This window comes from Elephantulus edwardii, unplaced genomic scaffold (assembly GCF_000299155.1).
Source record: "Elephantulus edwardii isolate Elephantulus edwardi_28Jun2011 unplaced genomic scaffold, EleEdw1.0 scaffold00081, whole genome shotgun sequence".
Classification (NCBI taxonomy): Eukaryota; Metazoa; Chordata; class Mammalia; order Macroscelidea; family Macroscelididae; genus Elephantulus; species Elephantulus edwardii.
In genome coordinates, this window is record NW_006399831.1 from 15105518 (window position 1) to 15121406 (window position 15889).

Below are 15889 nucleotides of genomic sequence, written 5' to 3' on the forward strand. Positions count from 1 at the left end.
CCCACCCTACTCAAAGTATACTCCACTCTGCAACCCTCATTCCGGACTCTTATGATAATCATAATGCCCTAAAATATATTAATTTTAAACTATTCGCTACCTCATCAGCTTCAATGCAGTAAACATAATTTATCCTGTTTTTCTCAGTTTTACCCCCATCCCAGTGTCAGCCTCATTCTACAACAGTGGCACCATATAATATTTGTCCTTTTGTGGCTGAGATATTTCACTCAGTATAATGTCCTCCAGGTTCACCCATTTTGAATAATATTGCCTGAGTTCCTTGTTTTCTAATGCAGCATAATATTCCATTGTGTGAATATACCACAGGTTCTCTACCCATTCGTTTGTTGATGGGCACTTAGGTTGTTTCCAACTCCTGGCTATTGTGAACAAAGCCGTGATAAACATGGCTGTGCATATATCTGCCTGGATGTCGTTTATGGTCTCTTTAGGGTATATTCCCAGTAGTGGAATTGCTGGGTCAAATGGTATCTCTAGTTGCAACTTTTTGAGAAAGCACCACACCACTTTCCACAGAGGTTGCACCATTTTACACTCCCACCAACAATGAATAAGGTTCCAGTCTCTCCACAATCTCTCCAGCATTTGTTGCTAGTTGTTCTGTTAAATTTTGCTATTCTTACTGGGGTGAGATGATATCTCATAGTTGTCTTGGGAAAAAACACTTTTGCAATGCTTCTTCAGCAGCCTTCTCCTGGCAGAAAAGACTGATATAAAAAAAAAAAATAGTTTGGAAGGGTGTACACCAGGGATGTGTCCTATCTCTATACCTTTTCAAACTATTTGCAGAACAGATTATCCGGGAGGCTGGGCTGTCTGAGGAGATGTGTGGCTTCAGGATTGGTGGAAGATTCATAAAAAAAATCTGCTTTATGCAGATGACACAACTCTTCTTGTTGAAACTGAAGAGGATCTAAGTGCTTGCTGCAGAAGGTCAAGGACTGCAGACTTCAATATGGATTGAGGCTCAATGTCAAGAAGACAAAAATTCTCACCACTGGACCAACTGGAAGCATCAGGATGGATGGTGAAGAGATTGAGATTGTTCAAAACTTATTTTGCTTGGCTCCACAGTTAACATTCTTGGCACCAGCAGCCAGGAAATTAAAAGACGTATTGCCATGGGAAAGTCTGCCGTTACGGACCTCTCCACAGAACTAAAGAGCAATGTTGTCACTCTGGAGACTAAGGTACACCTGATAAAGGCCATGGCCTTTGCAATCACTTGCAATGCATCAGAGAGTTGGACAATAACTAGAGAGGATAGAAGGAAAATTGATGTTTTTGAGCTGTGGTGCTGGAGAAAAGTATTCAATATACTATGGACTGCAAAGAAAACAAACAGGTTCATCCTAGAGATGGTTAAACCAGGTTGCTCCTTGGAGGCTAGAATTCTGAAGCTTTGTCTGACATACTTTGGACATGTTGCAAGGAGGGATCAGTCCTTGGAGAGGGGACATCATGCTTGGGAGGGTGGAGAGACAGTGCAGGAACAGAAGACCCTCTATGAGGTAATGGGGGTGGGTGTGTCAGAGACAATGAGATTGGCACAGGACAGAGCAGAGTTTAGGGCTCTACATAGGGTCGCTATGAGTTGCAAGCAACTCGAAGGCACATAACAACAACAACCACCTTCATCATGTTCTTCCTTTTCTTCTGAATGGCTCTGCCTGGATTCTAACTTACATCCTTTAAGTTAGTGTCTGGGAATGTTAATTATTTGCACTGCCGTGGAAATCTACATGTCATCCTGAGAGATTGTCTATTCATCTATTCTCCAGAGGCTCAGATAGTTTTAACAGTGAAGCTTTTACCAAAAAACCCTAAAAAAATATTGATAACTGTAGGACAATTGTTATTAGCATTATTTGTTTGAGACTCATTGTCACTCTCATTTTTCAGGCAAGAAAGATGAAACCAGGAGAATTTAGATAATGATGACCAAAGTTTGAATGTGCATGTTGGATTAAAGGCATGTTCTTTTTGATTGGATACTTGAACTCTTAAGTCATAGTTGCTTGGTTTATCATTTCTTGCTCAGGTCTCTATATTAAATGTTGTATTTAAAGACAAATAAATAAAACCCATCTTCTTCTAAAAACCCTAAGTGTTCAAAATAGGGCTTGCAGTTGCTACTACCCGTAAAATGACCCAATATGAGTCAGAATCAACTCATGGCACCCGACAATTAATAATACTAACATGAATAATAAATCCACTGCTATCAGGTTGAGTTTGATTCATAGTGAAGGACAAGGAGAACTGGGTGGAGTTACTGTAAGGTACTGGTGGGCTTGAACTGCTGCATTTTGGTTAACAATAAAACACCTTAACTACTACAGTGCCTTAACTACTACAGTGCCACCAGTTGTTGTTGTTAAGTGCCTTCGAGTCGCAGGTGACTCATAGCGACCCTATGAGGGAGAGTCCTTGATGCTTGGTGCCTTTCATCCTTTCTCCAGGTTCATAGGGTTTCCAGAGGCAAGCTATTATGGAAGTGGATGCCACTCCTCCTTCCAAGTGCCACCAGAGCTTCATATAAATATATTTGCATATATATCACAGAGTTGAAAACAAGTCATAGCTGACCATCCAGCAGACTTTAAAGGGTTGTAAATTGTATAGGAGCAGAATGGCCATTTTCCTCCCATGGAGCAATTGATGGTTTTAAATCACCTGCATTTTGATTGGCAGCATACCACTCTATCTACTAGGCCACAAAAGTTTGTATATAGACATAGATAAAGTTATAGTTGTAGAGATAGTTGTTATTGTTAGATGCCATCAATTTGAGTACCATTCATAATTATTCTATAAACAACAAAACCCTGTCCTATTCTGTGCTGTTCTCATTACCTCTGACCCATTTGAGGCTTTTGCTGTGGTCACTGTGTCAATCTTTCTCATTAGGGGTTTCTACTCTTTCACTGACTCTCCACCTTTCCAGGCATGATGTCCCTTTGCAAGGATATTGCTGAGTACTGTTGTTGTTGTTGTTATGTGCCGTTGAGTCACTTGCAACTCATAGTGACCCTATGTACAACAGCCCTAAACTCTGCTCTGTCCTGTGCCAATCGCACTGTCTCTGACATTCCCATTCCGATTACACCAGTCACTGAATCAATCCACCTCATATAGGGCCTTCCTTTCCTGTGCTGTCTCTCCACCCTACCAAGCATGATGTCCCTCTCCGAGGACCGGTCTTTCCTTACAACATGTCCAAAGTATGTTAGACGGAGCCTCAGAATCCTTGCCTCCAAGGAGATGCCCTGTTCAACACTTTCCAGGATGAATCTGTTTTCTCAGCAGTCCATGGTGCCCTCAATAGTCTTCTCCAGCACAACAGCTAAAAGGCATCGATTCTCCTTCTCTTCTTAGTCACTGTCCAACTCTCTGATGGATAACAAGTGATAGCAAAGACCATGGCCTGTATCAGATGCATCTTAGTCTCCAGAGAGACACCATTGCTCTTCAGTATTTTGGAGAGGTCCTTAACAGCAGACTTTCCCATGGCAATGCTCCTTTTAATTTCCTGGCTACTGGTGCCAAGAATGTTGACTGTGGAGTCAAGCAAACTAAAGCTGTGAACAGTCTCAATCTCTTCACCATCCATCCTGATTGTGCCATTTGGTCCAGTGGTGTCCCACCTAGGATCTTGGAAGAGACTTAGGTCAGCTGAATCCGGACTCTAGCTCCTGGAGGCACCGCAGGTTTGAGTTTGAGGGTTCAGGGCAATTTTGGTGTTCCTTGGGCCCTACGTGGGGGTTGGCAGAGCGGACATGCCAGATGAAATGGGGGTCTGGTAGAAGGACTTTGCCAGCATTTGGGCATGCCGGCTTGCTTAAACCCTGAAAAGCCTTTGGCCTGCGGCCTTCGGGACAGGCTTTCATTGTTTTTGTTCAGATATTCCTCTAGGTCATATAGTCCTGGTGTACAAGTTGCCGTACAGCAGTAACGTGGTTGCTGTGAGGCTGAACACTGTGACACTGATGTGTCAAATGTATTAACGGCTGGTTACCCAATGTGGATAGAGAGTGGGGTGGAGCTCCCCGATTAAAACAAGCTTGGCATGAGGAGTGGCATCTACTTCCATAATAGTTTGCCTCCAGAAACCCTATGAACCTGGAGAGAGGATGAGAGACACCCAAGTGTTGAGGACTCTCCTTCACAGGGTTGCTGTGTGTCGCCTGTGACTCAACAGCACTTAACAACAATAATGACCAGAATGTTAAAGATCAGTAATCAGAGATGTCAGTCTGGAGGCTAAAGTGAACCTGATCCAGGCAACCATCTTGGCAATTACTTGTTATCTATTAGAGAGCTGGAACATGACTAAAGTGACAGAAAAAGAATTGATACCTTTGGATTGTGGTTCTGGGAAAGATCATAGAACGTACCATGGACTGCAAAGAGAACTAACAAGTCTATCCTGGAAAGAGTGAAGCCGAGGTGCTTCACTGAGGCAAGAATTTTGAAGCTCTGTCTCCTATAATTTAGACATGTTGCCAGGAGGCACCAGTTCTTAGAGAAGCACATCATATTTGGAAGGGTGGGGGGACAGCACAGAAGAGAAAAGCCCTGGGTGAGATGGATTGACACAGTAATGAGTAATGAAGGTAGATGTGTCAGAGACAAGCTTGGCTCAGGATAGAGCAAGGTTCAGAGCTATTGTACATAGTTGTACATTATATTGTACATAGTCATGGTTATAACAACATTCTCTGGATGTGCACTAGCTTCGTTATATAGCAATAATCATTACTCATTCAAACGTCAGCTATTCTGTTTTATAGATATGTGAAAAGGTTAGCATTTAAAAAAAAGTGTTTTGATCTATTCAATGCTGGAAGTTCTGGGAGTGAAAGACTGAACAAACTTAAAACCCTAGGGAACATAGTTAAGATATATTTGGAGACTTAGAATTATGAACTAGATTTAGTTAATGAAAATAAAAACAAAGCTTGCTTTAAAAATAAAGGTATAAATCTTCTAGACTCAATGATTATTAGATTATTACCAAGAAAAACTATTTCTCTTTTAAATAATAAAATGATCTAAAAAGAAACAAAACTCAAGAAAACATTAGAAAAAAAGAAAAAGATGAAATTATTTATCTTAAAGTCAACTGGGAACTTCATGGCTAATTATTAAAGGATTTTTGTTTCTCTTTGACTTCAGTTCCCTGTGATCAGTTTTTTAATGTATCATGCATATTAGCATATTAATAAACAGCTTTGGATAGTCTTTGGATTCATTCATGGAACTCCATGTGTTTCTCCTGGGTCCAAATCACAATTAGTGAGACAGAGTGAACAACTGATGGGCCGGTTCGCATTGTTGGAACTGCTGTTTTATTAGTTGACTTATTTCTTCTTGTGTTAAAATACTAAATATCTATCACTGAAATCTGGTGTGAGGTTAATGGACTTCTGCTGTTTCCTGTTCTTGCTTGCCTTTAAGAGTCATCATGAGTCACTAATTGTTGATGGTCAAGGCAGAGTCCTGGTGGTGGATATGATACCATTGCTGGTCCACAGTGTGATAAACTGAAATTCAGAGTACAAAATGTAAAATAAATACTTGATTTCAACCAGTGTGTAAGTACAATGATATTCTATACATTGACAACTTTCTTGATTGTCTGCAAAATTTAAAACACTTAAAAAGATCTTCACGTCTCACAAGAGTGATATTCAGGCATATGAATTTAAAGAAACAGTAAACTCAAGCCTTAATTTCTTAACCTAAAGAAAAATGACTTCATTTTTACATACCATAGTTAATAGTCTGTTTTCCAAGGATCAATTGAGGCTAAACTCGAGAAAGAATAAGGAAGTAGTGGAGGGTATGGACAGCAAGAATAGTGATAGATGACAGCTTGAAATGGCTGTTTTGGGATTATTTATACTATGAATTTTGGCACACTGCAGATTAGAGTTTTTTATTTTCCCAGAGAAGATATCATCCACTGGAACATTACTTTATGTGCAAATGTATTTGACAAATGTACATTACAGACGTCTTTATTTGCAGCATAAATAAATGTCTTTGGTCAATATTTTTAAAAAAACAGAAAAAAAAACCCACAAAAAACAGAATAGTGATAGAGATGGGTTCTGTGAGCACTGAAAAGATTGAAAGCAGAGACCAGAGGTGAATACAAAGAGATGATCATGAAAAGCAAGACAATACCAATCTGGACACTCTCTACAAAATACTGCATGTGTAATTGATGGTTACAGGGGAAAGATGTAAGTGGGAGGAAAAGAAAAATTCCTCTGCTGCTGGAGTTAGCTAAATTCTATACACTGTAAAATATATAAATAATATTACATGCAGAATAATAATAATTACATGCAGAACCATATGCTTGGTATCATTAAGACAAAATTTCATCTGGTTGCTTCTAAGCATCAGATCAAGGTTTTTTCTGCTCATATTTGAAATGCATTTCTGAGTGGGCCTGTGGATGTGTTCATACATTTACTGAATTTTTATTTCCTTTTTCTGAGATCTTAGCATGAAAAGAGAGGCTACATTGACTTAGAAGATTAGAATTCACATACAATCTTCTGTAAAATTATAAATTATTCAGAGAATTGATAGAACTTTTTAAAAATGATAAAATGTACTCTAGTTGTTGCAACAGATTAAGGAAACATTGTATAGTTTAAAATTAGGAAAGGTGTGTGTTAGAATTGTGTCCCTTCTCCGACATATTCAATCTGTATTCCGAGTAAATCATTAAAGGTACTGGGATAAATATGAAGAAGGATGTACCATCAGGATTGGAAGACACTCATCAGATGACACACAACCTTACCTGAAGAAAGAAAAGAGAGCTTGAAGAACTTCTTGAAGAACATCAATGACTGTACGGATTACATTTCAATATCAAGAAGCTAAAAATCCTCATCTTTGGATCAATAGGGAACATCATGATAGTTGTAAAATATATTGACATTTTTACTGATTTCATTTTACTTGTATCCGCAAACAACGTTGTTGTTAAGTGCCATTGAGTCTCAGGCAACTCATAGCGACCCTACGAAGGAGAGTCCTTGACGCTTGGGTGCCTTTCATCCTCTCTCCAGGTTCATAGAGTTTCCGGAGGCAAGCTATTATGGAAGTGGATGCCACTCTTCCTTCCAAGCTATAAACAACATTAGTGAAGAAATTAAAAGATATGTCGCACAGGGGAAATCTACTGTCAAGCAACCCTTGAAAATGCTACAGAACAATGATGCCAGTTTAAAGTACATCTTATCCAAGCTTCCTGTGCATCTGGAAGTTGGATAATGAAGAAGATAAAGAAGAATTTATACCTTTGAATTCCTGTATTGGAGAAGAGCACTAAATATGTCATGTTGTTGTTATGTGCTATCAAGTCAGAACTGATTCATAAATGACCTCCACTGGGTTTTCTGAGGCAGTAAATCTCATGGGAGGAGATTTATCATATTTCTCCAACAAAACAGCAGGTGGATTTGAACCACATGCCTTTGGATTGGCAGCACAACTCAATAGATTAGTTTTCCATAGATTAGTTGTGACTCCATGGTACATAGCAACAAAAACAAGTATGCTTAATGGTGAAATTTCTTTATTCTCATCAACCTTTGATGTTTTAGTCAATTTAACAATGGATACACCGGAACCATCTTTAGCTACCTCCACTTGCTATGGTAACAATTTTTTTTAAAATCTAAGCTAGAATAAGCAGATTGTCTTTAACAAATTATTTCCTTGTGATCCTGTGTTTAAAAATTTGTATTACTAATTTGCTAATATGGCATAAGAGGAGAATTGTTTTCAATAGAGAATAGCCTCTTTTGACTGCTTTCTAATCCTGATTTTTAGTAGGATTATGAATATAATTTACACAATGTACTTACTGGCATCTTCTTTGCAGGGCAAAAGGTATGCTTTGCTGATTTGACGCATCCCTGCTACAAAATGGCCTATTTCCATGAGCTGTCAAGTCGAGTGAGCTTTCAGGAGGCACGCCTAGCTTGTGAGAGTGAGGGAGGAGCCCTTCTCAGTTTGGAGAACGAAGCAGAACAGAAGCTGATAGAAAGTTTGTTACAGAACCTCACAAAACCAGGAACAGGAATTTCTGATGGTGATTTCTGGATAGGACTCTGGAGAAATGGAGATGGGCAAGCATCAGGTACCTGCCCAGATCTCTACCAGTGGTCTGACAACAGCCATTCCCAGTATCGGTAAGTACAGATCCTATGAAGTTGAATGGGTATATCAAACTCATCAGTGGCACAGATATGTGTAGCTGGTAGCTGAATATTGGCTGTTCCAGTCTGTCCAAAGATACCCTGTTAGAATGTCTGGCAAACCCACTCTTGAAAAATCAGCCAATTAATATGCTATACAACACAGTTCTGCTGTGATAGGTGTGGGGTTGTGAAGAGTCAAAATAGAGTTAATGGTTACTGGCTAGCTAGGAGACTTGATAAAAGGCATAGGGAAGTTCTAGTACAATTGGAGACTCTTAAATAGAAAGGAAAGTTTCGTTTGATGGCATTTGTCTAAATATTTCTATTCCTATACATTTACAGAAACTGGTATACTGATGAACCTTCCTGTGGAAGTGAAAAGTGTGTTGTTATGTATCATCAACCAACTGCCAATCCTGGACTTGGAGGTCCCTACCTTTACCAGTGGAATGATGACAGATGCAATATGAAGCACAATTATATCTGCAAATATGAACCAGGTAGGATGTCTAAGTAGATATGCTGGAACATTTCTACTTATTTGCTTACATCAGGGTGTTTTTTTTTTTCTTGAGGCATTAGCCTTTGGTTTCTTTTGTCTTTCTGCTGTAAGAAATTAGATTGTTTTTTAGTTTATCATATATCCCAATATACTTAAGTACACTGTTTATGCTATGGAGCAAATTGCACAGTGAGTTAAATAGAAAAGAATACATAAACACATCTGAAGTGATATTGTTAAGAGAATACAATTGAGTTGAATATAACAGTGAAGTTGTATATTTTGCAAACAGATTTTAGGACAAGGAAAGCATAATTTGAAATATTTTCATCATTCAGTATATAATGTGGAGAATACATATAAGTTATGAAAGCAGTTCTGAGCAATAGTTCTTAAGGTAATTATGTAGTGAATATAAGAAAATGTTCTTCTGGAACACTAGTTTACCATTTCATGACTTATACTTAGTATGTGGTCCTCTGTGAAAGTCAGAGTATCATATGCTAAGTAAAACAGAGACATGTAACATGTTCCTCCTATGATTCCCCTTCTGTTAGTTCACTTTGATTAGCTTTTAAGGGCTTTGGGTAGCAAAACAATGGATAGTAGGCTACTAATTTAAAAGTGATGCCATGGAAGAAAGTCTACCAGTATAATTGTATTAAGTCCTAACTGTTGGAAATCACATGAAGTATATTTACTTTGACACATATGGGGTCTTCATAGATAGGAATTAACATCATAATAACAAGTAGTTTTGGTTTCAAGTATCCAATGCCATGCCACTTGTAACAAATTAGAAGATGATATTGTTGCTGTATGCCATAGTGACCCTATGTGCAACAGTTTTGAACACAATATCACTGTCCCAGACACACTTAATCCCATTAAACCAGTTGCTATGCCAATCCATCTCATTCAGGGTCTTCCTCTCCTGCACTGTCCCTCCACTTTTATAAGCATGATGTCAAGGACCAGTCCTTCCTGGCAACATGTCCAAAATATGTGAGATGGAGCTTCACAATCCTTACCTCCAAAGAGCAGCTTAATTTCACCGTCTCCAGGACAGATCTGTTTGTTCTCTTGACAATCCATGGTATGTACAGTACTCCAGCACCATAACTCAAAGGAGCAGATTCTTCTTCTTCCATCATCCTTAGTCATTGTCCAGTTCTCTGATGCAAACCAAGTAATTGTAAAGACCACAGTTTGGATCAGGTGCATCTTAGTCTCCAGAATGACATCCATGTTCTTCCGCATTCTGGAGAGGTCCCTTACAGTATATTTTCCAAATGCAATTTGTCTTGATTTCCTGACTGCTAATGCCAAGAATGTTGATTGTGGAACAAAGCAAGCTGAAATTGTTAACAATCTCAATCTCTTCTCTGTCTATAATGATGCTGCCAAGTGGCCCAGAGGTCAGAATCTTTGTTATCTAGATGTTGAACTCCACTCTGTATTGAAGACTGTGGTCTTTGACCCTCTTCAGCAAATGCTTCAGGTTCTCATAAGTTTCAGCAAACAAGGTTGTGTCATCTGCATAAAGCAGATTGTTTTTGAATCTTCCTCCAATCATGATATCATATTACTTGTCATAAAGTCCTGCCTCCCAGATGATATGTTCCACATATAGATTGAAAAAGTATGGAGATAGGATGCATACCTGACATACTCCTTTCCTGGGTTTGAACCATCCAGTGATTTCTTGTTCTGTTCTGACCACTGCCTCCTAGTCTAAGCATGGATTTTACTTAAGCATTATTAAGGGTTCTCAAATTCCCATTCTTCTTAAGGTTAGCCACAATTTGTTGTGATCCACACAATCAAATATCTTTGCAGAAATGAAACAGAGACATTTCTCTGGTACTCTGTACTCTCAGCCAAGAACCCTCCAACATTGTCTACTCTAAACCCAGCTTGTATATCTGGCAGCTGTCTGTCAGTGTACTGTTCCAGTCATTCTTCAGTAATCTTCAATAGGATCTTTCTTGCGTGTAATATTAGTGATATTGTTCAACTAGTGTAGTTCTCTGTTTAAATGAAGTTAATCTCTGGAAACTTTTTCTTTCTTTTAATCATCAAAGAAACTAAAATTTGATACTTAAAACTTTGAGAATTTTTTGTTGTTGTTGCTGTTTTTTCACCTTCTCTCTGCATTGAAGTATCATTTTAACTCTTCTGAATGGCTATCTGCTTCACCTCATAATATGTGTTCATGGGCAGCATTCATAATGAAATACTGCAGCTTCCATGACTATCTTGAAATTACATGATTGCTTTCCTCATAAAGCATAGGGGATTATTTGGATTAGATTTATCCTTCTGTTATATTTATCTTCATCTCAAGTATATTAGCCCTCTTTTTTCATTCCTGGTGAGTTTATTCTTTAACCCCCTTGGTTGCTAAATCCATCATTACACTCTTGGAAGCCTTTGAAAAGCTAAATCTGTATATACTTATGTTCTTTCTCTCTCTCTTTTTTCCTGTGAGAAAACATTAAGGTGAAAGTCTCTGAAATATTAATTTATGATACCCTATGTAAGGTGACTGGGGTAATCGGGATGGGTGTGTCAGAGGCGGTGCAGTTGGCGCAGGATAAAGCAGGGTTTAGGGCTGTTGTGCATAGGGTCGCTATGAGTCGGAAACGACTCAGCGGCACATAACAACAACAACAACATGTACTTCAAGTACATAAATTAGATGTGTTATAAACTTTCTTAATGTAATATTATGCTCTCTTTTCTTTAAAACTCTTGGGTGGACCTTGAATATATATTTTTTGTTTCATTTCTTTTTTTTTTTAATTTAAACTTGCTACTCTTAAGACTCTATGAAATACATGATTCTTCTTTACTTCTAATATGTTAAGTGATTTAGGTCAATAAACTCATGGGAGAACAAATAAAGTAACAGATTTTTTTCTATATTTTCTATATTCTACCTATCTTTGATTAATCTATTATATAAAAGAAATTTTTTCTCTAACTTATTTATAAAACTCGAATACAAATTCCAAAAAATTCTTTCAATTGTCCTTACGCCCATCCATCTAATTGTATAATCCAATGATATTTCCTGTTCTCCCCCTGCACATCCGTATCCCTCTGCTTCCAGCTTCTCCCACCCCTACTGGATGATCCTTATTCTCATTCTATAATAATGGTTTTATACAATATTTATCCTTGTGGGACTGAGTTAGTTCACTCAGCATAACATTTGTTCCTTAAAACAGGATTTAACTGTTGATCTTATTACTGTGCATTGATGTGTATTCTTTATTTTAATTTTTAGCTTTTTCTTTCTGTTTGCATATTCATAAACATTCTTGATTTTAGTGTTAGCTTTGTAAACTACTTTCCTAGGTACAGGAATGTTTCCATGGTCAGTGATTTGACCTTAGTGATTGGCAGAAAGGATTAAGCATTATATATAATAGAAATATAAAATTATAACACTAATTATCATGATATTTATTCTCAGATTTGTCAGATCTACTGAGTGATTTTTTTGTGTGTGTGTTCAAAAAATCATTGTGCCTTTGGTGATATAGTACCTTACATGTTAGGCTGCTAACTGAAATTTCAGCCATTTGAGTGCACCAGCTCAGTTGCTCTAGTGGAAAAAAGATGTTAAGTCTCCTGTGAAAAGTTTACAGCCTCACAAATCCAATGAAGGGACACCATAAATTGGAATCAACTTGATGACTATGAGTTTGTTTTTTGTTGAAACTCATCAGCATTAGTGGATTGTGATTCATTGCAACTCCATGTTTAGAAACTAGAAGAGTTTATAATACTAGAATTGATTCCCAGGCCTTTCTTCATCAATGCTTGCTGAATAGATTTGAATTTCCAACCTTAGCTTACTGTTGTGGTGCTGTTATAAGCTCTTATGTCAGAAGTCCCTCACCTGACCCTGTAGCTAAGTTTTCAGAGGCTATAAATTACTTAAAAGGAGATAGTTTATCTTTCTCACACAGAGGATTTGGGGCATTTGAACTGCCTGCTTGTGGGTTGGCAGCACAACTCTTTACCCAGTAGGCTACCAGAGCTCCCTTTAGGTTTAATACCACAAATCTGGGAGCTCTGGTGACCTAGTGGATAGAAAGTTGCCCTGCCAACTCTGACAGGCACTTATAATCCACCAGCTGCTCCACAAAAGAGAGGGGAAACCTTCTCACGTAAAATTTCCATTCTTTGCAAACCAGCTAGAAGGTCATTTATAAGTTGGTTCCAGTTTGATGACAATCAACAACATTAAAAATCAGTTGTGGTTGATTTAATTAATGCAACAGAAAATGGCATAACTAATGTTAATCAATGATTTTAAATTTAGCCCAGTTCTGAAGATCTTGAATAATTCATGTCTGATTTCCTCCCCTTCTCTGTTTTTTGTTTGTTGTTTCTTTTTTGGTGTTTTTTTTTTGTTTCGTTTTGTTTTTTGTTTGTTTTCTTTCTTTCTACTATGATGTCATCAGTTGCTTACCACTTTCTTGTGGCAGACAAAGTTCACAGGGGGGGTTGTCCAGGCAACCCAAAGGTGGCACTGCTCTGCTAGTTTGAATCCACCAGGGAATCTGTTGGGGAAAGATGAGCAACCTTCATCCATAAGATTTACAGCTTCTGCAAACATGCTAGACTATTAGCTATGAGTCAGTTCCAAATTGACCAGAATAACTGATATTTTTGTACACCTTGGCATGTGATCAGGGGCGCCGGTCCATAGATAAGGTCATCATAACTAGAAATGTAGCAAGTCAGTGAAAGATAAATCCTCAAGACTATGAATTGACACAGTAACTGAAGTAATGAACTTGAGCATGATGGAGATTGTGCGGATGGCACAGGATACGGCAAGGCTTTAATCTGTTGTTCATAGGGTCACTATGAGTCATAGTCAACTTGATGGAAACTAAAAAAAAATAATGTCACCCAAAGATATTTTGTAGAGAAGTTTTTCATCTTGTTGATTGATGTTAAGTTGAACATGACACATGATGACCCTCTGAATAAAAGACCTGAAGCCTTTCTATAACTATCGTCATTTATTAAAGTTCATAGAATTTCCAGAGGCATGTGATTTAGGAAGTGAATGCCACTCCTGTCTTAAGCTGGGAGCTCCACCAACTCTGTCCACCATGGGCAACCATTATAGCATTTGACACCCAATGGCACAAGGTTCAGCATCACAGCAAACCCAAATTATATCAATAACAAATTGACAGAAGAGTGTTGCAAAACTTACAGGAATGTTTTTCCAAAATGTAATAACATGAAGAGGTCTTGTTGACATGAAACAAGAGGTTTAAATAAAAAAACAACCAAACATTTTCACATGACCCTCAACCAAAATAACAGTGCCCATTTTAGCTCTATATTTATTAAAATAAATTCTACCTTTTTTGACTTATACATTAAAATAGTATATACAAAATTATATTTATAAATTTTGCTACATAATCAAAAATTGAAATAATTTAAAGTTCAATAAAATTTTATTGAAAATAACCAGTTTGATGTTGATAAGTTAGACAACATCTGCTTATTTGCTTAGAAAATATCAGTTGAATCTACAGGCATATATTTGACTAAACTATAAAAAAAATGTAGAAGATTTAGTGTGTAATAGACTATATATATGAAAGCTTTGCTGTTCTAGGTAAAGTTTATGTTCATGAAAAAAAAATAGTATTACAGCATGGTATGTGATTAAATGTCCAGTGGGATGATACATGATTAAATGTGACTATTTCAAGCTTGGAAAGGTAGAGGAGAGGAGATTGGAGGTCTCTCAACAAGATAGACTGACAGAGTGAATGTATCAATAACAATAAGGTCTACCATATCAAAGATCATGATTGTCACATAGGACAGAGCCTGGTTCAAAGCTGTTGTTCATAGAGTTTCTTATATGCCTTAGTTGACTCAATAGCACTGAGCAACAGCAATCAAAGCAATAAACATAACATTAAAAATGCTTGAATATTCTAAAGATAGTGCAGGAATTTTTTGTTTTCCATATATTGACAAAGAAAACAGAATTAAATATTTGAAACAAATGAAACCACATTTGTGAATTTCCTTCTTACTAGCTCAGTTTAAATACAAACTATTTAACAGATCCCTGAGGATGGAGGAAGAGAAGTATCAGATCATGGTAAAAATCTTCTGACAATATTTTTTAATATATTCAGTAGAAAATATTTCATCTCATAAAACCAGAAAAAGGAGAAACTCTCAAGTCTTTGTTTTTAATTTCAAAGACAATGTATCGTGGGAAAGCTGGTAAGATTGGAAGATGCATCAGAAGATTGTTACTGGAATCAATTACAAATGTCATACACATTAATGTTAATTAATGAAAGGAGAAATAGAAATACTAGAATAATACTAGTTGATAAACCATCAAGAAATCTTGAAGGACATTTTTTGTTGTTGTTGTTATGTGCTCTCAAGTCAATGATAACTCCTACTGACTCTGAACAATAGTTCTGAACCCTACCCAATCCTGTGCCATCCTCACCATCTCCAATACATTTGAGCCCATTGTTAAAGTCAATGTGTCAATTTTCTTGTCGAGGACCTTCATTTCCTACACTGATACCACCTTTCCAGCATAATATGCTTATCGAAGGACTGGCTTTTCCTAACAACATGTAAAAAATATGTGAGAAGAAGCTTCACCATCCTTGCTTTCAAGGACTACCCTTATCACACTTTCTCCAAAACAGGCTTCTTTGTTCCTCTGGCAGTACATGGGACACTTAGTACCCTTTTCCAACATCACAACTAAAAGGCATCAATTCTTCTTCTGTCATCCTTTGTTATTCGTTGCCCAACTTGCAGATGCATAGGGAATAATAGAAAATACTGTGGCTTGGGTCAGGTGTACTTTAATCTTTAAGTAGAGATTCTTGCTTGTTAGCAATTTGGAGAGGTCTCTGACAACAGATTTTCACAATGTGATGCATCTTTTTGAAGGATTGTTGTTATGTGTCATTGAATTGCTTGCAACTCATAGCAACTCTGTGTACATTTCTGAACCCTACCCTATCCTGGGCCAGTCTCACAGTCTCAGACACATCTACTCCCATTATCCCAGTTATTGTGTCAACCCGTTTCATCGGGCGTC

The 15889-nt window shown here is 37.6% G+C and overlaps 1 protein-coding gene across 1 annotated transcript in view; it reads left to right on the forward strand.

The window, feature by feature from the left end:
- Positions 1 to 15889, forward strand: part of CHODL (chondrolectin) — a 33255-nt gene that overhangs the window by 7183 nt on the left and 10183 nt on the right. The window contains exons 2-3 of the mRNA XM_006889821.1: positions 7937 to 8246; positions 8598 to 8755. Of these exons, the coding sequence (XP_006889883.1) occupies positions 7937 to 8246; positions 8598 to 8755 (468 nt within the window). The remainder of the gene's footprint in view (positions 1 to 7936; positions 8247 to 8597; positions 8756 to 15889) is intronic.